The sequence below is a fragment of the Sabethes cyaneus genome, chromosome 1 (genome assembly GCF_943734655.1).
Source record: "Sabethes cyaneus chromosome 1, idSabCyanKW18_F2, whole genome shotgun sequence".
In the NCBI taxonomy this organism is placed as follows: domain Eukaryota; kingdom Metazoa; phylum Arthropoda; class Insecta; order Diptera; family Culicidae; genus Sabethes; species Sabethes cyaneus.
Window position 1 is genome coordinate 146,094,373 of NC_071353.1, and position 24,201 is coordinate 146,118,573.

The 24,201-nt window shown below is 45.2% G+C and overlaps 1 protein-coding gene across 1 annotated transcript in view; it reads left to right on the top strand.

Moving 5' to 3' along the window:
• The first annotated feature begins 178 nt into the window (after positions 1 to 178).
• LOC128746367 (zinc finger protein 665-like) overlaps positions 179 to 24,201 on the top strand; it is a 37,802-nt gene continuing 13,779 nt past the window's right edge. Inside the window, exons 1-2 of the mRNA XM_053843421.1 lie at positions 179 to 266; positions 328 to 655. Of these exons, the coding sequence (XP_053699396.1) occupies positions 384 to 655 (272 nt within the window). The 5' untranslated portion in view covers positions 179 to 266; positions 328 to 383. The remainder of the gene's footprint in view (positions 267 to 327; positions 656 to 24,201) is intronic.

Sequence of the window (24,201 nt, forward strand, 5' to 3'; positions counted from 1 at the left end):
CAAAAACATGACGTACACGCTAAACGAGATTCAACGGATTCATCCAATAAAATCAACTGTGAACTCCAGATTAAACCAAAAGAAGCGGTTTGCAGGAGCTAGCTCCTGTCAAAGTGTCAAGCCCGTCAAGCCTGTCAAGTGTTTTGTATCCTTGGGTCAGTTTCAGTTTGTGCTGGTTGAGGTATTTTGATATTTTCACGATTTTCACCGGAACGCTGTTTCAATTCTAGTTTTGTCGGTTTTTTTTTCATATTCATTTGCATTACGTACGAATGTAAAAGCAAATTTTTTGATGTTAGTGTGACCACAAGTGTTTTTCTTTTCCAGTTTCATCATTAAACACTGTGTTTTTAGAATAGTGCATCGTACTAGTGCTTGCGAGAATGCAAAACGAAATGGAAAATTCAACCTCAATAAAGTTGGAAGAATCCACTACGATACAGGTTGAAGAGCTTATCATAACCGATGTCTTAAATGTGAAAAGTGAACCCATCGAAATTGACGGACATTCCTGCGAACCGATACCGACGACGACCTCCAGTGATAATACTCCGGTTGTGAAACAAGAATCTGCTGCAATAGACATCATTGATGAAGTAACAGAAACGGTTTCTGCTGCAACAGCTGCTGAACACGATAAAGCTGATAGTTTCAGGTAAGTTTACATTGTTTCTATCTAGAACTGTTTCACCCAGCACCGGCTACCTAAGGATTTTAACATATATAAAATCAAAACTTAGCATAGTTTCAGTTGTTATTCACTGTTAAGAGTTATTTAAACGACTATTTTTCATACACACATTTGCATCACTAATGAACAACTTTAGAAACCGAACGAGAAATTGATAAAAATCGTTACTTACAAAGCAGAAAGGAATACAGCGATACTATTGCTAACTGTGTAACTTTTAGAAAGGTTTTCACTGTTTCAATGTGGTTTTTCGAAGCTTCGGAGCGCACTTGAAAATCACTAGTTTTTATTGCCAGTGTGGATGCTTAGAAGACTTTCCGATCGATTGGCGCAAAAATAATGAAAAACGATCGGGAAACCGCTAAGTTATCAGCGCTTAAAACCTGTCATGGAATTGCCACCTAACTTCCAGCCCGAAGCCATCGGTGAGCTAGTCAACGATTGTTTGCAGAGTAACGATTCGATTAAAGTGATTCCACTGATAAAAAAAGATGCTGACCTGACCGCTATGGATACGAGTACATGGCCCCAAGGTTCAACGAATTCGAAAACAGCAGTGTTAACCAGCGAGAGTCCAAATGCAGGCTGAACTGGATGCTGGGACGCAACGCCTTCAGTACTTTCTTACGCAGGAGTCGTCCCAGTCCTGCGTGTGCATGTGGAGTACAAGGCTTCCAGAACCTGACTCATGGCAAGTCCACGCTTACACTCTGCTGACGCGTACCGTGCTTTCAGGCCCACAACCACTGGACCATTGGAAGATGATTTGCTCCCTGCTTCTATTTCTCTATCAACGGAACGCACGCCAAAAAGTATGATGAAAACCCTCTACCCGTCCGTCACAGTCGAGCATCGCTGTGCCGTCAGAGCCGTTCCATTTCTGTGCTCGGTACTGTTGGTACCAGCTCCACTCGTTAAAGATGTTCTCCATCATCCACTACTATTCGTTTCGATTCATCAACATACACCATGCAAAACGATCGGTTAATCACTGTCCGTCTATCATGATTTCAACTGTCAAAGTCGTTAAGCAGCTACCTGCCATACGGTCTCTTGGCACGCCTCACTCAGCGCCAAATACTCCGCCTCCGTCGGTCACTCGGCACAGCCGTTTTTATATTAGGCGACTTGAAACGAGCCGCACTGTGCCGATGCTGTACCGAAAGTGTCGAACTGCAAAATTTGTCAAATTCGTTATAATCTGATAGATCTGCCAACCGTGCGAGATTATTTTGACAACTGGTAGTGCTCCCATTTCATATGTAAAATTGAACCGGAGATGTGCCGCTTGATATCTCTGGAGTGCCGCGGCACAATGTGCTGAGTGTCCGAACCCTTGAGAGCGATGGATGTTTGACGACGACTAGGCCACGCAACCAAAGCTCCTCCAAAAAAACACGAAACCCGATGTCGCTTTTCGGCTGTTTTCTTCAGGTATCTAAGCGCTTTGCTGCTGTCCAGTCAGCCTCCCTCGGATCATTGAACTTGCGACCGAGAAATTGCCGTATGTGCTTCCATATTTGGTCTCATCTTTAAGTACTGTACTCGAGTTATCATCTTCCATAAACCCAGGTACTTACTTTACTTTAGTGGTAACGGTCCGTTACCGATCCTGCGCCGAACAATTTATGGTCCTCCAGTACCGTCGGTCCTGGGCTGCCGTTCTCCAATCCCCACGAACACCAGCTGAACGAGCATCGTCTTCGACAGCACACATCCACTGGGTGCGGGGTCTGCCTCGGAGCCTACGGTCTGTCCCTGGTTCTCTGTTGAAAATAGTTTTGGCAGGGGGAATAACAGGTTAGAGAGTGCATCCTCGTGCTTCAGTCCATCTAACGTCACGAAAGCAGCTGAGGTCTCACCCGCTATTCTAACGCATGATTTGGATCCGTCCAGGGTTGCACGAATCAGCGTAACTAGTTTCGTCGGAAAACCATGTTCTAGCATTATCTGCTACAGCTCATTTCGTTTAACTGAATCGTATGCCGCTTTAAAGTCCACAAACAGATGGTGTCTCTGCAAGTTGTACTCTCGGAACTTGTCTAGCAACTGACGCAGGGTAAACATCTGATCCGTCGTGGAGCGACCCTCACGAAAACCAGCTTGGTACTTGCCGACGAAGGACTCTGCTAACGGTCTTAGTCTGCAGAATAGGATACGGGAAAGCACCTTTTAAGCAGAATTGAGCAATGTAATTCCTCGATAGTTTTTACACTCCAGTCGATGCCCCTTTTTGAAAATTGGGCAATTAAGGCCACCCAACCACTCCTCCGGCATTTGTTCTTCCTCCCAGATCCTGACAATGATCCGGTGGATTGCTTCGTACAGCCGCTCGCTCCCCGCTTTTAGAAGTTCAGCCGGGATACCGTCCTTCCCAGCAGCCTTACCGGTTTTCAGCTCACTGATTGCCTTTTTAACCTCCTCCTGTGCTGGTGGATCCACAGCTTGACCATCGTTTACAATTCCCATCCGGTCCCTGCTGATCTGCGCATTTACCTCTCCATTCAACCGTGTCTGGAAGTGCTCCTTCCGCCTGGCTGCTACCGCCGTTTTATCGGTAAGCAGGTTGCCAGCACTATCATTGCACATTTTGTTTTATAGAAACTCCGTGTGTCGTTGTTGGCGTATCGCTCCTCTGGCTCTGCGCCGGCGAGCACGTGCTCCTCGTACTCGCGTTTCTTTAGACGATGGATTCTTTTTTCCGCAGTTCTAGTCTCTCTGTACCTCTCTCTGTTATGACGCGTTGCCGCAGTGAGCATGCGACTCCTGGCCTGGTTCTTTTCATCTGTCACTCTCTGGCATTCGGCATCAAACCAGCTGTTACGCTGTCTTCCACGCGTTGTGCCTACCACCTCTCTCGCAGCTGTTTCGATGGAACCATGAATGGCTACGCCGTCTGCCGTTAACCGCTGGATGTTGAAACGCAGCGTCCTCTCAGTGCGAGCTTTCGCCGTGTCCGACAGCCTTACGCGAATCTTACTTACTACGAGATAGTGGTCAATCAGAGGGATATTTGGTCCCCGAAAAGACCGTACATCGATAACATCCGAAAAGTGTCGACCGTCAATCAAGACATGATCGATCTGAGAGCTAGAATCTCCATTTGGATGCCTCCAGGTGTGTTTCCGAATATTCAAACGTGGAAAGTAGGTGCTACAGATGGCCATCCCTTTGGCCGCGGCAAAATTTATGCGCCTCAGACCGTTATCATTGGTCGACAGATGAAGGCTAATGACTGAACGGAAGAATTCCTCCCTCCCGATCTGCGCATTTGCATCTCCGATGACGATTTTCACGTCGTGTTTTGGGCACTCTCCAAAAGTCCTCTCAAGCCTGTCGTAATACTTGTCCTTAGCATCATCGGATTTATCATTTGTCGGTGCGTATAACATGATTAGGTTGTAGTTGAAGAATTTGCCCTTAATCCACTTTAATCCAACACGCATATACGGTCATCTGCGGGCCTCCACCCGTAGGATAACTCGTTGCTTTTGTTTTCCCAACACTACGAAACCGACTTTATGTTCTGCTTTTTTACCGCCACTGTAGGAGATGTGGTACTTGAAAGAAGTGCCTGCAATAGAGTCTACTGCACGGAACTCCCTTTCTCCAGCACTTGGTCACCAAACTTCCTGAATAACAGCGATCTCCGCTCCAAGTTTCCAATCATTATCCCTTAATCGTTTCCTTGTCCCTAGCCGTGTCCTATACCGATTGTTCCGTCCTGAATTTCTTTCTTCGTTATTCGTAGTAATTGACTTTGCGGTATACTAACCTCACCGGGGTCGAAAAGTGAACATATTTATCCCGCCGTTCTATCAATCGTCTCTCTTCTGTTGCAGCAACTTGCCTACTTTGGAAGCGGATCCTCCTACTGACAGTTGTAGTCAACCGAGACACTTTTGCGACATCTGCGGCGCATCATACAAGTCACGTGCTGGTTTACGTTTCCACAAGAATATCCACACATCCGTTGAGCCAAAACCTTACAAATGTGATCAGTGCAGTTCGCGATACGTTCACAAGCGTGCTCTCAATGTCCATAAAAAGAAACACCTGCCGTCAAGTTCCAATTCTGGAATGCCAAAAATGCAGAAGGATTGCTTGGATAGGAACAAATCTGACAAACAGCTGTTGAAATGTGACTTTTGCAGCAAAACGTTCATGTCGAAACGAACACTGAAGGATCACCGTATTATAAAACATACGTCGGAAAAACAATTCACGTGTGACGTATGCGGTAAAGATTTTCATTTGAAAGACCTGCTAAGGAGGCACCTGAAGCTGCACAGCCCGGAATACTCGCACCAGTGTCCGGTTTGTGGAAAAGGTTTTCTGTTTCAAAGTAAGCTTACAAGGCATATGCTTATTCACAGCGATAAGCGACTGTTCGGATGCGATCTCTGCGATGCATCCTTTAAGACACCCGATGGCTTGCAGAAACATAAAAACTGCCACTTATCCGACGATAAAAAACACGCTTGCGATATCTGTGATCGAAAATACGCCACCACCGCTGCTCTCACGTATCATTTGAAAGCTCACACCGGAGAGCGACCGTTCGGGTGTGACATATGTCACAAAGCTTTTATTAGACGCATACAACTTCATTATCATAAAGTCCAAAACCACACGCATCAGGATAAGACTTTAAAATGTTCAGAATGTGATAAAGAATTTCACTTGAAAGCACAACTAAGACGACATCTGACAATACATAATCCGGATCGCCCATACAATTGTCTTACATGCGGAAAAGTCTTTAGGTATAAACATACTCTCGTTGAGCATATGGATCGACATGCTGGTGGGCGAGCATACATCTGCGACATCTGTGGCGCATCCTACAGGTCGTATTCTAATTTGTACACGCACAAGAAAAACCACACATACGTTGATCCAAAGCCTTAAAAATGTGACCGATGTAGTTCTTGTTTCGCTCATGAGAATAGTCTCAATTTTCACAAAAAGAAGCATCTACCGTCGAGTTCCGAGAAAAACATCATGGATAAGATGTAAAGGGCGAACCAATCGGAATGAACGGATACTCCTGTGAAACTATACCGACGACTACCTCCGGAGATAATACACCGGTTGTGAAACAAGCAATAGACATCGTTGATGGAGTAACAGAAATGGCTCCTGCTGCAGCAGATGATGAAGATGATAAAACTGATAGTGTCAGGTGAGTTTCCAGTATTTCGGAATATAATTTCGTACATATTACGGCGCTAATCTTGTTTAGGTAACTTAGTATGTTGAGTTATTTATCGACACAAATTGTGCGTCTTCCTTTGTCTACTGTAGTTAAACCACGAAGTTTAATCTAACTCGTTTTACTGACGGACGGACGAAACATGGCAGGCCCTTGTGACTTCTGTGCAGGCGGTGCGGCGAAGATGGCCACCACTCCTGTGAGACGGCACAGGAGTTGCTTTGGCAAACGGCAGCCGAAACGGGGTGCGATGTTGCCATTATCGCGGTCCCTGCTGGGTCCCCTGGGGCGGCGCAAACTGGATAATCGACAAGGATCGGATGGCAGCGATTGCCGTGATGCATAGATACTCGATCCAGGAGGTGGTTTCGTCCGACCAAGAGGGGTTCGTGATTGCGGTAGTCGATGGCGTCTGCATCTGTGGCTGTTACGCTCAACCTAGGTGGTCGCCGGAGCAGTTTGACCGGATGCTAGACGTGCTCACTGACGAGCTCAAGGGCCGCAAGCCCGTTGTCATTGGAGGAGACTTCAATGCTTGGACTGTCGAATGGGGTAGCAGGTGCACTACCCCTAGGGGACAAAGCTTGCTGGAAGCTCTGTCCAAGCTGGATGTAAGTCTGGCTAACGTGGAATCCGTCAGTACCATTTGTAGGGGGGTACAACAAAGGATCATCGATATCACCTTCTGCAGCCCAACGTTGCTTGACAACATGAGCTAGAGGGTGTCAGATGAGTACACGCATAGCGACCACCAAGCTATACGGTACACGATTGAACCACTGATGCTACGGCCACGCGGGTTGAAGTCGACAGCGAGGAGGTGGAAAATGAAGTCCTTCGACAAAGACCTGTTCGGTGAAGCACTCAGCGCAGAGAGCAACCGCTCGAACCTGAGTGCTCGTAACCCAGATAACACAAAATCGTAATAGAAAGTTCACATTAAATCGTTTTCATGTCAATTTCACATTGGAATTGTATAATGATTAGAGCATGTCAAATCGAAGTGAACAATAAGTTGTTTTGCAGTCGTGCGTGTCTTCATATACAATTCATGACTGTGAATTATAAAGCAGTATAGACGATTTCAATATTTGATTATATCTTAATCATATATTCAGGAGTATTTAGTTGCGTGTTATAAAAACTGCGCAAAATAGAATTACAAATAGTTGTCAAAATTTTCGTACGTATATCGCCTCCACTTTGGTACATATATGTTCTTATATGGCGTGAAACATAACTTTTTCGTTCAGATATGATTTCGTATACCTCAGTTGCAATCGAGATATACAAACCAAATGGTTTACTGGGAAGCTGACCAACGTCCTAGTACGGGCATGTGATTGCCCAACTCCGCTCCAGGTGCCACAGAGCGAGAAGGCTTGCGCAGAGGGCCCGCACTGATGCAGATGCTGAAGCTCGGGGGGTCGAACTTAGAGTAGCCAGACTAGCGCTCAACAAGGAGGTTAGGCGTATCAAGAAATCCTGTTTTCAGGAGCTATGCCGCAATGCGGACTCGAACCCCTGGGACGGTGCATACCAGGTGGTGATGAAAAAGGTGAAGGATACATCCGCTCCGCAGGAAACCTGCCCCCAAAAGCTGAAAGTCATCGTGGAAAGGCTCTTTCCGCTCCACGATCCAGTTTGGTGGCCTCCGACCCCGTACGGGCAATCGAATTATGTTTTCATTCCGGTCACGAATGAGGAACTCATCGTAATTGCCAGGGGTTTAAAAATGAAGGCACTCAAAGTGGCGATCCAAGCATAAAACTTTACAAAAAGTACAAAAATCAATGGTCCTAAAATGCTGCCCTGAGGGACCCCAGAAGGGATGTCAAACCAGTGCGATTTGGTGCCGTTTAGATTCACAAAAGCAGTGCGGCCTGTCAAATACGATAACAACCAATTACTAATCCAATCAGGTACGCCTGTGCGCTTCATTTTCTCAATTGCAAGCAGATGCGGGACCTTGTCGAAAGCCTTGGAAAAGTCTATGTATATTGCATCTATTTGTTCCCGTTTCTCTATGCGTTTTGAAAGATTAGTTATGAAAGTTTATAATTAGTTATAATTAGTTATCAGATTGGAGACCGTCGATCGGTTTCTAACAAATCCGTGTTGGTAGTCAGTAATTATGTTGCGAACAGCTGCGTATAACGAATGGTGGCAATTTTCTCATAAACTTTTGATATGCTGTTTAAAAGCGAGATACCCCTGTAGTTTTCAATATTATTCATACTGCCACATTTATGAATCGGTGTAATTGAAGCATGCTTCCATGCGCTAGGAAAAACTCCGCTCTGGAGAGAGCTATTAAAAATCATTGCAAGTGGCAGGGCCAATGTTGTAGCACATTGTTTCAAAAATAACGGTGGCAATCCGTCGGGGCCAGGTCCTTTAGAGGAATCCACCGCGGCAAGAGCACTACACACTTCGCTGGTCGTCAGTGTCGTAGGAGGAAGGAACAAGTTAAACATTTGTATATCGCTCGCTTCACGAATTGTCGGAGGGTCGTTGCTGTACACAGTTTGGAAGAAATCTGCAAACAGGTTCACTGAATCTTCTGTCTTTGACGATTTACTATTACCATAAAAAAGGTTTGTAGGAATTCCAGTCGAGCGTCTGCGGTTATTGGCAAAATTCCAGAAGGACAACGGGTCTCGTTTTACCTGGGATTCAATCCTAACTATATATTGCCGGTAACAAGCATTCCGGTGAGACTCGTACTGTTGCTCTGATCTGTGTTTCAGAAAACGTTTACGAGCTTTTCTTAATTGATTGCGAGAATGATTTAGTTCTGAGCTCCACCACGGTTGACGATTGTTGGACGGTTTGCGCAGTTTTTTGACTGGAACATGCTCGTCGATCAGCAGGTTAATGGTTTTGTAAAAACGTAAGACAGCCTCGTCAGTAGAACAGCGTGCGAAAAGATTATGCCAATCGATACTTGGTATTGCGTCATTAATGACACTGTAGTCGCAGCGGGAAAAATCATGTCGCCACACGTCAAGAGGGGTTTCTTTATCGGTGTTTCGAACGTCAAGTAGTAAAATGAAAGGTTTGTGGTGCGCGTCAATTCTTAAAATAGGTGATGGCGGTTCTAGGATTTCACAGCTATTCATGTTGCTTACAAAAGCCAAGTCAAGCAGTCTGCCATTTTGGTTGGGTAGGTTAAAGATCTGCATTAGTCCGTTTCCTAGCAAAGATTCCGTTAGAGTAGCTTCCTGTTCTGAGGATACATTTATCGGTAGATAGCTATTTATATCAGAATCAAAGCTCCATACAAGATTCGGCAAGTTGAAATCGCCGAGCAGAACTACGGAGTCAGCGGTCTTAGAAAGCTCAGTAAGCCTTTCAACACAGGCGCAATGTTCACTGAAGATGGAAGGATCGGAGCCAGGCTTAATATAAATACAGAAAATATAAACACATTGTCTCGATGATTCCAGACAACTTGTTCCAATCGATCATCACCAGGTAGACGTACAAGACTACTTTTGAGGTCTTTTTTAATTGCAATTAGAACACCTCCACCGCGTAATGAGGTGCTGGTTAAGCTATTACGATCACATCTATAAAAGTTGTATTCTGAGGATAACTCAGAGGAAGATACATCACTGCGGAGCCATGTTTCTGTGAAAGCTACAGCGTCGTAGTCCGATGATGAAAGTGCAAGAAAAAGGTCATTTGTTTTCGTTCGTAGCTTCGGACGTTTTGATAGTAAATCGAGAGAGGTTTTGTCTGAGGTGCGTTTAGACTGACTTCTTTTGTTTTTGTCGAAGAATTGCCACACGGCGACACTCGGAATGTTCATAAAACTGGTCTATGAATTCGCCGGGAGGGGGGGGGGGTTGTATCGGATATCATCAAGTCGACTGACGCTGTTGCTGGTTTCCAAAAAACCCTCTTTAGTAGGTGGGCGCATGTTGGCACCATGTGAATTCTATTCGGCACCGTGAAGGTGTCCCTGAAAATTTTCTCCCTGCATAAACAATATAAAAAAGGCCCTTGCGACTTACCAAGTGTTCAACCTGCCAAGTGTTGGTAGACTTTGCAATACGTCGCACGCTTAATAAGGGGGTTGTTAAGTCTCTCTTTGTTCCATTCCCTCCGTGGTTCAAAGGATCATTACTACCGGTGAGCCACATGGCCTGGGATGAGGAGTGGCTTCGAATCCGGTTGCAATGCTCCGAATACAGCTTGGTTCGATCCATGGAATTCCCCAGCTTAAATAAAAGATTGCGGTACAGATTGCCCTTACCTCATCTTTCGCTCGTCTCCCTTTACGCCTGATCTCAATCTGTTAGATCCTATCGACTCTTTGTTTCATTACTTTCTTCCACCGTTCCCTCCGTAAATTGTAAAAACCATCGTTAACTTAATTATATGCCTGCTGAACTCATTTCACGGCCAATATAAAACATGCAATAACTTTTGCACCCGTCTTTTTTATTGCTTTCATTTAAAAGCCATATTTTCTACGGGTCTCCTACGAAAGGCTGAAAATCGAAAGGCTGAAATCTCGAAAGGCTGAAAACCGAAAGGCTGAAATTTCAAAAGGCTGAAAGCTACGAAAGGCTGAATATCACGTAAGGCTGAAACATCATAAGGCTGAAAAATATATACGGGGCTGCCCCCCCCCCCCCCCCGCAGTGGCCGGCGCTACCGACGGCGGGTCGCCGGCGAACACTCGCGGCCTGCGGCCGTCTCGTCCTGAATCATCTAGGAATGTGTTTGGCACATAAACATGGGATCATTGTAAAAATTTACTGGAACACATTGAAACGAGATGAAAAGCATGCAATGCCTTCTCAGTGCACAGGTTAAGCTTAAATGATACGCTTTCCCCGTTGGACACTATAAAATGTAGTGTAATTATTTTTCATAATTTATAAAAAATTATCAAAAATTAATTAAGTTTTCTTCGATTTAAGTTAAAATTGTGAAAAATTCTGAAATTTCTGCCTTTAGCATTACATACACATTGTTTATTCAAAGTTTCAGCCATTCGTTATTCAGCCTTTCGAACATTCAGCCTTATGAGATTTCAGCCTTTTGTCCATTCAGCCTTATGTAGGCGTTACTTAGTTTTCAGCCTTTCGAATTTCAGCCTTTCGTGTTTCAGCCTTATGATTTTCAGCCTTATGTTGCTAACCCTTTTCCACCTAGCTGTTTACTTACTTACGCATTGATAATATCTAACACAACGTTTGTCTACAAACCGCTGAATTATGCTTCGAAGACGTGTCGATTTCTAACTCAAATAACGAATAAGATGGAATAACAAAGATTCCTTTCATCAACAGGTGGATTAAATTGGGTGCTATATGATAATCAAAATTCAGTGGTCGACTGTACTAAAAACTGAAACGTATTTATCCTACCAGTCTATCAATCGCTTCTCTTCTGTTTCAGCAACTCGCACGCTTTGGAAGCGCATCCTCCTACGGCATCTGTGAAGCACATTAGCGGCATCTGTGGTGCGTCATACAAGTTACGTAGTGGTTTACACAATCACAAGGAAATCCACACATCCACATCCGTTGAACCAAAACCTTTGAAATGCGACCTTTGCGACAAAGAGTACCTGAGGATGAGTCTGTTTAAGAGGCACCTAAAAATTCACAGCTCGGTGCGTTCGTATAAATGCGATATCTGCGGCATTGTAGGGGGACCCGGGGCATAAAGGACACCTTAACAGTTTTTAAACAATTACTGGTAAAAAAACCGTTTAAATTAAGCTTAAAAAAGCCTAAAACTTGTATAAGGGTATAATCTAAATAGTTTAAGTGAGTTCAATATCAAAAAAATATAAAGAAAGAAAAAAATAATATTTTCATTTTAGATGTTTTTTCGTTTGATATTAATAGGTACGGGGCAAAAGTACCACTATGACGGGGCAAAACGACCGCATGTAGAGAAGTTATATTTATCATTTGGATTGACTATTTATTTTAAGTTTTGAATTATAATAAACAAGAAATGTGTTTAGTGATAACAAGGCTTACAAAAAGATTATTGCCTGGCATGATCAAAATCATGTTTTGCACAATTGTGGAACCACAAATCGCATTGGTTACACTTGTGCCAACCTGTACCGTCTTCCGATTCGCTAAAAATTGCACCGCAACAAGCACACAAAACATCCTGCAACATGGTACCTGAATGATTGTTTTTTTGCTTTTTTGAATATTTCGGGACATTTTGGACTTCCGTTTCTGCTTTCTGATCTGATTGATTTCTGTCGAAGCCTGAATTTGATGGAGAGATACGATGTATGTACTTGAACTAATTTCTGCTGCTTTTTCGCGTTTTGTGCGCTTAGAGATTCGCTTACATTTCGCCTGTGGAAGAGGTAAAATAGCTTCTGGAGTAATGTCAAAGGCACTTCCGGCTGGCGAGAGATTAGCTGGCTGCTTACTGCAACTCGGCATGAACGTGCTAAGAATAGCATCAAGGTCAGGGAGATTTGGTTTCAATCGTAACGTTGCATCGTCAAAGCCATAAAAAACGTCATCGTCATCAGATAGACTGCAGGAAGCATTGGTATCATCCGATCTGATTTGAGTTGATACAGGAACATCTGTCACGTTAGACGGTGTGAAATCAGCTTCAGTAAATATAAATCTATTGAAGGGTGCGATGCCTGTTTTCCTGAAACCATTGATGGCAATGGAGACGACTGATGTCTCCATGTATGCTTTCCCGAAAAGGCCTGCAATATCGTTAATAGTAACCACTTTGCCAGGATTATTTCTCAGATATACATCTATAACTCTGGAGAAATTAGCTTTAAGAGGTGCCATGAAGCTTACATCCAAGGGTTGCAAACGGTGGCTACAATGCGGTGGCAAGCTAACAACAGTAGTATGATTTTTCTTGGCTTGTTGCAAGAATGTTATATTTTTGGTATGGGTCGAATGTCCGTCAAGAATAAGCATTATCGGGTTCGTCTCAGATGGCCTAGTATGTTTGAGAAAATGTTCAAACCACAGGCTGAAATCTGAGGTGGTCATCCACCCAGTACCATTGCAGCTAAACAAGCTTTCCGGCGGTGCTCCCAATTTAAGATTCTCCGTCATACGTACTCGCGGGAAAATCAACAGTGGGGGGACGTAGTGTCCAGTGGCTGACACACACAAGCAAGCAGTCGTCAATACTCCTCTCTCGGCGGAGGTCAGACAACCAATTTGACGCCTGCCCTTCAGCGAAAGAATTTTTGATTTCTTCGTTTGCACCTGGCAACGTATTATGTAAGAAAGGCTGCAGTTAATTAATGTAAATAATTATTTGCATGTCCTACTTACTGTAAGTATGGAGGTTTCATCAACGTTATAGACACGACTGGCGGGAAATTGACCCGACGTATAGCAAGACTCAAGTATATCGTAGAACCGTGAAACTGCCACACGATTGAATCCAGCAGCACGAGCAGCTGACGTTGCTTCAGGAGTCCGAAGGGAAAGTTCTGGATGACGACGGCGAAATCCTTCCACCCAGTCTACACCCGCAAGTTTCGTTTGAACGTTAAAAGGATGTTTAATTCCATTTTTAACCGCCAACTGGAAAGCCAAGCTTCTTACATCCCGGATGGTTAGTCCGTAGTATCTTTGTTCCATATTTAGAATGTGCTGCAGTAGCTCATCCTCCTGCTGTGCCGTAAAAACTGTGGCGTAATGTCCCAAGCGGCGAGAGGAAACGTTAATGTTCGGTTGCTTCACGTAATTCAGCAATGTCCTGCGGGGCACACCATATTCGATGGCTGCTCGCTTCACTGGTATTCCGGAATCTGTAACCGCCTGCAATGCCGCTGTCATATTTGCTGTTGACCATTGTTTTCGCGTTGAAACTCGCTTGTATTTACGCACCATGTTTGATTCAAATCACAACTACGATTTTTGACAAGTCAAAATTTGAGGTTATGTTAACCAAAACAGGTGGCGGTTTTGCCCCTTATAAGCGGTGTCCTTTATGCCCCAATCATATACGCAGTGATTAAAACCACGAATTATTATTGCTAATCAGATGAAAAGTTGAATTTTACGCTTCTTTCTATAGGAATTGAGCCAAACCAACCCTGCAGATCGAAAATAATACATATAAAGACGTATAAGATTGCAGTATCCTTATTTTCTGCACGGCCATTCTTATCACTTTTTGTACGTTTCAAAAAGCCAGATTTGAAAATCATTTTTATGCCTGAGTTTATATTTTTTATCAATGAAGTTTTTTATGGTATATTGTAAGACACTGTATAAACCATGAAAATTAACCACATGAAAATGCTTCGCTCTTTTCATGGAAAACTGTAGAGTGGCACTTTTGCCCCGGGTGGTCTTTTTGCCCCTAGTCCCCCTATATAAGTGGAAAGGAAGCCTGGTGAAGCATATGAAAACTCACACCACAACGCAATCTTTCGAATGTGACATATGTGGTAAACTTTGTACACCCAAAACACTGCGCTTGCATAAAACTTTAAAACACACGTCGGAAAAAAAATTTGCTTGTAGCATATGCGGTATTGCTTTCCGTTTGAAACAACAGCTAACGAAGCATCTGAAGAGGCACAGCTCGGAACTCCTACGTCGGTGTCCGGTTTGTGGAAAAGATTTTCCATCTGAACTTAAGCTGGCGCGGCATATGCCTATTCACAGCGATGAGCGACCGTTCGAATGCGACTTCTGTGATGCATCCTTCAAGAGACGCGATACCTGGCAGAGACACCGGAAACGCCACATACCCGACGATCCGCGCAACCGGAAACACGCTTGTGATATCTGTGACCGAAAGTTCACCACCAACTTTATTCTCATGTGTCATGTGAGAACACACACCGGAGAGCGACCGTACGAGTGTGACATATGTCAAAAAACTTTCATCAAAGGCGGACAACTCAGAGCTCATAAAATCAAAAACCACACACAGGAAAAAAACTTTAAATGTCCAGAATGTGGTAAGGAATTTCACTTGAGAACACAGTTAACACAGCATCTGAAGCGACATAATCCCCAGTATCAGCTCAAGCATAACCCGGATTGCTCATACAACTGTCTGACATGCGGGAAAGTCTATAAGAGTAAGTATACGCTCGCTCAGCATATGTATCAACACACATCAGGTGGGCGAGCATATAGTTGCGACATCTGCGGTGCATCATTTAAATCAAATGCCGGATTATACCTGCACAGGAAAATCCACACATACGTTGAGCCAAAACCTCACAAATGTGATCAGTGCAGTGCTCGATTCACCTATAAGCAAGGTCTCACTGTTCACAAAAAGAAACACCTACCGTCAAGTTCCGACATAGACTTGGATAAGAACATCGTCTAGCAAAAATCGGAAAAGAATTTTAACTGCAAGCTGTGATGTGAGCTATAGGCTTTTATTCCTAGAGAAAACCTGACGAAGCACAAGTGTTTCATACGCGGGAAAGGAGTTTCCAAACTTGTCGATCATTTGCGTACTCCCTCACAGTTCGGAGCAAGTATTCATTCAATCGTGATAGTTTACACACGAAGAAACACAGAAAAGGAATGGGTGTTAGGCAAGGAACCGTGATAAAAAAAAGTAACAGGAATTTCTTGTTATTTGCACGTAGCTGGAACCATGTAAGTTAGGTTTTCTTATGTACACTTTTTAAGGAAACAAATACAATTAAAAGGTCAATTCCATTGGATTTAAAATGGATACTCTACAGACCTTTAGGTTAAGTATCAGAAACAGAAGTATCGTCAGCGACCAGTCGTATGTACCTTCCCACGCAGTGTAATATCGTACGGTAGTAATAATCCCACAGTTTAGGCTTACTGTAATCCTCTTTCTTCCTTATATCACTCACTAAAGTTTCCCGCAAAGCAAACACGTCTGACTTCCTTCGTGGTTGTCCTATCTCTCACCGTTCCTCTACGCTCTCCCTCACGTCGCTCTTTTCTCCTAGAAGCAAAGCAATCACATATCAGGTAGCGCAATTATTCATTGATGAATTGTAAAAAGAGCACAGGATCCAAATTACTGCCTTGCGGTACCCCGATCGGCTGGCAAAGGGTGAACATGTGCATTCCATAACCTCTGTTCATTAACTCCTATTCCTACCTCCACAAGGTGCCAGCTGGGGTACGCAACTTCGGTTGCCGTATGCTAACAGGAAAGGGGGCACATTAAGCGGGATAAGGACCTTAGGTTAACAGCCTACTGTACCAGAACATAAAAAGTTACCGAAAATGAAAGAAGAAATCTCTCTGGATTATTGACAACGACCTTTAGCATGAAAACACGGACACGAATCGGAACATGGGATATACTGACCCTTGCCCAGCAGGGCAAGCTGACTAAACTTGCAAGGGAAGCTAGCCGCCTGAAGCTTGAAATCCTGGGGCTGAGCGAGGTCCGCTGGCCGGGTACTGGCGAACACAGGACATCATCCGGGCAAGTCTTGCTCTACTCTGGCATACGAGGTGAAAATGCTACTCGAGAAAGAGGAGTTGGATTCCTACTGAGCCCAGGGGCACATGCGGCCCTGATGAAGTGGGAACCAATAAATGAGCGAATAATCGTTGCCAGATTCAGAACACGGGTTAGGAACCTTACGGCAATCCAGTGCTATGCGCCAACAGATGCTGCCGACCTGCAGGAGAAAGAGAGTTTTTACAGCCAGCTGAACAGCGTGGTTGAGAAAATCCCAAAGGGGGACATCCAAATTCACATGGGCGACTTCAACGCGAAGATTGGGTCAAACAACGCGTACGCGTCATGGGGCGCCACGACCTAGGAGAGATGAGCGAAAATGGGGAGCTGTTTACAGAATTCTGTGGTAATAACGACATGGTCATTGGTGGATCACTCTTCCCCCATAGACCAGTACATAAAGTCACGGGGGTTTCCCGCGACGGCCGAACAGAAAACCAAATCCACATCTGCATCAGCCGGAAATGGAGAAGGAGCCTTCTTGATGTACGCAACAAACGCAGCCCTGACATTGCATCCGACCATCATCTTGTTATCGCTGAGATACGTCTGCGCGTCGCACGTGTCCAACGATGGGAGGAAAAAGTTGGATGCCGCTACGACGTTCGCCGATTGGAGAATTCTGAGGTGAAAAGGGCCTTTGTCGAACAACTTGAATCTCGAGCTCCGGAGTTGCCACCTGATGGAACCGTCGAAGAGCAATGGTTCGGCATCAAGAACGCCTTCATCACGACCAGTGATGAAACCCTCGGCAAAGCGCGCAGCAGGCGGCGGGAGTGGATTTCGGTTGAAACTTGGATGAAGATCGACGAGCGGAGAGAGGCGAAAGCCAGCATTGAGCGAGCGCAGACCAGATCGGCTAAGACAGCTGCCCGTCAACGATATGCCGAACTGGAGAGGGCTGTTAAACGTGCTTGTTGGCGGGACAAGAGAGCCTGGACTTACTCCCTAGCCGAACAAGGAGAAACCGCCGCCGCCAATGGTGATATCCGTTTGTTGTGCGATATTTCTTGCCGCCTTAGTGGTGCCAGGATGAATACAAAGATGCCGCTGAAGGGCAGAGCAGGTCAGCTATTGACTGACCGTACAGAACAGCTTAAGCGATGGACTGAACATTTTGAACAACTCTTCCGAGTTTCAAATGTCAGAGACCAACAAAACTAGCAGCGTATGACGTCTACAGTTCGTCGAATTAATCGCGTCAACTCGGAGGCGCCATCGCTGGATGAAATTGTAGCAGCCATCAAGAGTATGAAATTCAATAGAGCACCAGGGATAGATCGTATTTCAGCCGAAATGCTCAAAGCTGACCCATCTTTGTCAGCCCAGATGATGCATCAGCTTTTCAGCAACATATGCAGGGCATATTGGTCAAAGTCCCTAAGAAAGGAGATCTAACTGAATGCGGTAACTGGCGTGGCATCACGTTGCTCTGTATTACTCTCAAAGTACTCTGTAAGGAAATCCTCAACCGGATCCAGGAGAAGATCGACGCTACTCTCCGGCGGCAGCAAGCTGGATTCCGTGCTGGCCGATCACAACGCTCCGCATTATATTGGAGCAGATCAACCAATTCCAGGACTCTTCTGCTGGTGTTCGTTGACTTCGAAAAGGCGTTCGACCGACTCAACCACGAAAACATCTGGGGCGCACTTAGGCGTAGAGGAGTTCCAGATAAGCTAGTCCATCTCATCGAGGCTCAATACGAGGCGTTCTCGTGCAAGGTTTTGCACGACGGCGTCTTGTCCGACCCCATAAGGGTTACTGCTGGCGTGAGACAGGGCTGCATTTTATCACCGCTTCTGTTTCTCATTGTTATGGATGAGATATTAGTTGGAGCAATTGACAGTAGACCAAATCGAGGATTGCCTTGGAATCCTCTAACGATGGAGCAGCTAAATGACCTCGACCTAGCCGACGACATTGTCTTGCTCGCACAACGCCGAAACGACATGCAGAGCAAGTTAGATGACCTCTCCGAGAGCTCCCAGGCAGCAGGTCTCACAGTCAATGTAGCGAAAACTAAGTCTATGGTAGTGAACACTGACAATTCCACCAACTTCACAGTAGCGGGACAATAAGTTGAGCAGGTAGCCGCCTTTCAATATCTTGGTAGCCAAACAACGCCCGATGGTGGTACCAAGACTGATATAGCCACACGGATCAGGAAGGCCAGGGGTGCCTTTGCAGATCTGCGAAACATTTGGCGCTCAAACCAGATCACTCTACGTACGAAAACCCGAATCTTCAATTCAAACGTTAAATCCGTACTGCTGTATCCCTGCGAAACGTGGTACGTCTTAGCGGAGACAACGCATATTAACCGGTGCCTGAGATACATCATTCGTGCCTGGTGGCCTGATAACTGGATATCCAATGAGGAACTCCATCGTCGGTGTCATCAACGGCCGATAGCCACAGAAATTCGTGAACGTAGGTGGAAGTGGATCGGACACACCTAGAGGAAAGGAGCGAACGAGGTTTGCAGGGAAGCACTCGACTGGAATCCACAAGAACAGCGTAGAAGAGGCAGTAACCGTCAGCAGTGGAGATCTCTGATTTCATCCCTTTGTTCATCCCGGGCATACACACATAAGTAACGCGATATTTTTAATTTCGAATAACTTTAATTCGTATAATCAAGCTCTACTTAAAAAATGCATATCTTTTTTTCCGGGAATTGAACCCGCCATCTTTTGATCCATAAGCACTTACCGTGCGATCCGCCCCATTTGCATCTGCAGAACAGACAGTGAGAATATCTTTACACCTAAAGCCTAGCCCGCCTAGCGTGAAGCAGTCGATAATGTCGATAACTGGCAAACCGAATTGCGTCAGCCGAATTGCGAAATTCTGTGATCTGACTGTATGTGTGCTGTGAGCCGAAAGAAAACTTGGTGGAAGTTTGTAAAGCCACTTTAACACCCTTAAGCAGACTTAAAGTTGTTTAAAAGCTGTAAGCCTAATGAAAGCTTCCACTCTACATTTTAATACCTTTAAACAGCCGTAAATCGGTTTGATGTTTATGGCTGTTTAGAAGCAGATTGTTTAGCAGAAAAATCCACTTTTAAGCTTGTTTATCAGCTTTTGGGAGAGAACTGGTTTGAAAAACTTAAAGTAGCTTAAACATTGCTTATTTAAACACCATTTGAGTGCTTACTTTATGCAGCTTTGAACGCCTTAAACCAACCTGTAAACAGCCATTGCTCTTGCAATTCAGCTACCATTGTTACTTGGGTAGATCAGCCACAGGTTGAATAAAATCAGCTATAAAAGTGTTTGATCAGCCTGAAATTGTTACTTGGGCGATTCCTTGTGGTCAACCACCCCATCGGCAGACAACCATGTTTTCGCCGCCAACATCTCGTGTGTGCAAAAATGAGATAGCATGTCAGCATTACGTTTCACTCAACTGCCAGCAGTCTGATTTGGGCCCGCTGTCAAATTTTGAGCCCCGGACATGATGTCGCTGACGTTTACTGCAGTTCGATATAGAGATGTCGATGGGGTGTGGTCAACAGTCGGGGGTCAAGGCCGCAGTTTTGTATTTCAAGGGAATGCATTGCCAATGTTAATTGGGTCACGACTGATGCACTCTAGTGGATTCGCTAATTGGGTCGACTGACAGTTGGTAGAATTTTCTGAATTCGAAATTTCCCGCCAATTGCATCAGTCCAGAAATCACAGTTGATTTTCCCATTTTTCCACCCCATCGACATCTCTATATCGAGCTGCAGTAAACGTCAGCGACAGCATGTCCGGGGCTCAAAATTTGACAGCGGGCCCAAATCAGACTGCTGGCAGTTGAGTGAAACGCAGTGCTGAATTGCTATCTCATTTTCGCACACACGAGATGTTGGCGGCGAGAACATGGTTGTCTGCCAGGGGCTTGCATTTTTCGCATTTTTCCGATTTTGCCTCAGCTGTGTTTATTTTCATTGTTGGTCGAATTTCGTTTAGCGTGTATCTCATGTTTTTGTTTTTGTAGGGAATTGGTTAACTAATCCTGTGTTTATTGTATGCGGTTTTAACTCTGCTTTTTTATATTAAATAAATAACTAATTCAATTAGATTACGTACGTATGTAAGAGCAAGTTTTTCGATGTTACCGAGATCAGCAGTTTAGTGTTTATCTTTTTCATTTTCACCATTAAACATCGTGTTTTCAGACGTGCATTGTTCTAGTGGTTGCAAGAACGCAAAACGAAATGGAAAATTCAACTTCAATAAAGTTGGAACAATCCACGGTGATAAAGGTTGAAGAGCTTGATATAACCGATGTCTTAGATGTGAAGGGTGAAGCAATCGAAATGAACGGATACTCCTGTGAAACTATATTGCCGGCGACCTCCAGGGATGATACACCGGCTATGAAACAAACATCTCCTGCAATAGACATCATTGATGTAGTTCCAGAAATGGCACCTGCTGATGAAGATGATAAAACTAATAATTTCAGGTAAGTTTACTTATTGATATTTCATTTATTTAGTCGCACCAAGCCAGTGTTGACAATTCTTTGCAAATCTCCGACAGTATTGTTGTAGCAAAATGACTGCAAGATGCAGTGAGAAGATCGTTAAACTGGCAGTCGGCACTGCACAGCATAGATTTTTCCTTGGCAGGACCGCAGCTACTATCTTATTAGAATTCACTTTTTGCTGCTTGCGTGGCTGCATTCGATCGTGTCGAGCATGTGATACTGTGTGCTAAGTGTAACGGACACGGAGAATCTGTTGCGTTGGCAGCATGGTTGGAATCGTAACATTGCTGTGAAGTTGGCTACGTCACAATCTAGCAGCTTAAATAACAATTCCCGAGTTCCACTAGGAAGTATTCTGGGACCCCTACTGTGTTCGTTATTTATCAATGATATTACAAAGCAGTCAACTCATGACACGGATGACACTAAAATCTATCAGGTTATTCAATGACTACCGTATTGAGTGGATATCTCTTCAAAGTAACAAGAGATCTTGGTGTAATTTTGGATGCTCAATTGTCATTTCGGCAGCATTAGTGCATGATCATTGGTAAGGCGAATTGCCAACTAGGATTAATTGTCAGAATCTGCAAGGAGTTTGATGATTCTGGGACCTAGCTTCATTTAAGAGCGAACGTGTTTATTCTACCGGTCTATCAACCGCTTCTCTTCTGTTACAGCAACTCGCACCCTTGGGAAGCGGACCCTCCTACTGACAGTCACAATCAACCAAAACACATTTCTTTAAAAAGGCTCCTGAAATTGCACAGCTCGGTGCGTTCGTATAAATGCGATATCTGCGGCATTGTATATAATAGCAAAGGAAGTCTGGGGAAGCATATGAAAACTCACACCACAACGCAATCTTTCGAATGTGACATATGTGGCAAAATTTGTAAGTCACCCAGAACACTGCAGCAGCATAAAATTGTAAAACACACGTCGGAAAGAAATTTCGTGTGTAACGTATGCGGTAAACATTTCCATATAAAACATTTGCTTACGAGGCACCTGAAGTGGCACAGCTCGGAACTCCTGCACCGGTGTCCGGTTTGTGAAAAAGATTTTCCATTTGGAAATGAGCTTGCGCGGCACATGTGTACTCACAGCGATGAGCGACCGTTCGCATGTGACCTCTGCCCCGCAGTTTTTAAAACACGTGAAGGCTGGCAGAAACACCAGAAACAACACATATCCGGCGATCAAAAACCCCACGACCGGAAGCACACTTGCGATATCTGTGACCGAAAATTCACCACCAATTATATTCTTACGTGGCACATGCGGACTCACACCGGAGAGCGACCGTTCAAGTGTGACATATGTCAGAAAACCTTCATCAAACGCGGGCAGCTCAATGATCATAAAATCAGAAACCATACGCACGAAAAGAACTTTAAATGTCCAGAATGTGGTAAAGAGTTTCACTTGAGAACACAGTTAACACAGCATCTGAAACGACATAACCCCAACCTTAAGCCGGATCGCTCATACAAATGTGTGACATGCGAGAAAGTCTACAAGCATAAATACACGCTCGTTCAGCATATGTATCGACACACAGGTGGGCGCGTATACAGTTGCGACATCTGCGGTGCGGCTACGCGGGTTGAAGTCGGCCGGGAGGAGGTAGAAAATGAAGTCCTTCGGCAAAAGCCCGGTTCGTTGAAGCACTCAGCGCAGAGAGCAACCGCTCGAACCTGAGTGCCCGTGAGCTGACCAACGTCCTATACGGGCATGTGATACCATTAGCCAACGAACGGTCGTCGCTCATTATACTGGTGGAGTGATACCATTGCCAAGCTCCGCTCCAGGTGCCACAGAGCCAGAAGGTTAGCGCAGAGGGCCTGACACCGATGCAGATGCTGAAGCTCGGGTCGTCGAACTTAGAGCAGCCAGGCTGGCGCTCAACAAGTAGGTTAGGCTTAGCAAGAAATCCTGTTTTCAGGAGCTATGCCGTAATGCGGATTCGAACCCCTGGGGCGGTGCATACCAGGTGATGATGAAAAAGATGAAGGGTACATCCGCTCCGCAGGAAACCTGCCCCCAAAAGCTGAAAGTTATCATGGAAGGTCATCCAGTTTTGTGGCCTCCGACCCCGTACGGTCAATCGAATGATGTCCTCATTCCGGTCACGAATGAGGAACTCTCGTAATGGCCAGGGGTTTAAAAACGAGGAAAGCGCCCGGTCCTAACGGGATTCCGAACGAGGCACTCAAAGCGGCGATCCAAGCATATCCCGATATGTTTAAAGAGACGCTTCAGAATTGCCTAGACGTATGCGAGTTCCCAGACAAATGGAAAGTCCAAAGATTAGTACTGCTGCTAAAGCTTGGGAAACCGCCTGGTGATCCCTCGTCGTACAGGCCAATTTGCCTATTGGACACTTTAGGCAAATTGCTAGAGCGGGTCCTAAACAGGCTGACGCCTGTGGTGGAAAGTGATGTCGGGCTGGCAAGCTCGCAGTTTGGCTTCCGTAAGGGGAAGTCCACTGTAGACGCCATAAAGTCCGTGGTGGAGAGGGCCGAGAAGCCTATGAAACGGGAAACAGCGTTAACTGGGGTGCAATCGCGTTAGCGCTGCATAGGATGAGGGTACCGGACCATCTATGCAGGTTGCTTAAAAGTTACTTTGAGAACCGGACGCTAGTGTACGACACGGCGGATGGGGCGAAGAAGTACAAAGTGACGGCGGGTGTTCCACAGGGCTCGATTCCTGGCCCCACGCTCTGGAATGCCGTGTACGATGGGGTGCTGAGGCTCGAACTACCCACTGGGGTCGAGATCACTGGCTTCGCCGATGATATCGTCCTTACAGTGGTAGGCGAGTTTCTAGAGAAGATGGAAATGCTGGCATCAGACGCCATAAGCATAATAATCTACGATTGGCCCACCACAAGACGGAAGCGATGATGGTCAGTAACCGCAAGTCAGCCCTAGAGGCCAAAATAATCGTTGGAGGACTGGTGATTGTCTCCAAACGAAGTGTGAAGTACCTGGGTGTTATGGCAGACAACAGGTTGAACTTCACCAGCCATGTGGATTATGCTTGTGGTAAAGCGTCAACGGCGGTTACTGCGCTGTCCAAGGTCATACCGAACGGCTACGGTCCTAGCAGCAGTAAGAGACGCCTGATGGCCAGCGTTGCCATGTCGGTGCTACGGTATTGTGCACCGGCATGGGCCCGGCTTTGGAGAGTAAGCGCAATCAGGCATGTCTGAACAAGGTGTTCGGGCTGTTGGCATTGCGCTTGGGGTTATTGCAGCCATGATTGCCATATGCATACTTCTAGATGAGGACATTGAGTTTCATAGGCAGAGGAACGTCAGGGGCGCTGGGGACAGAG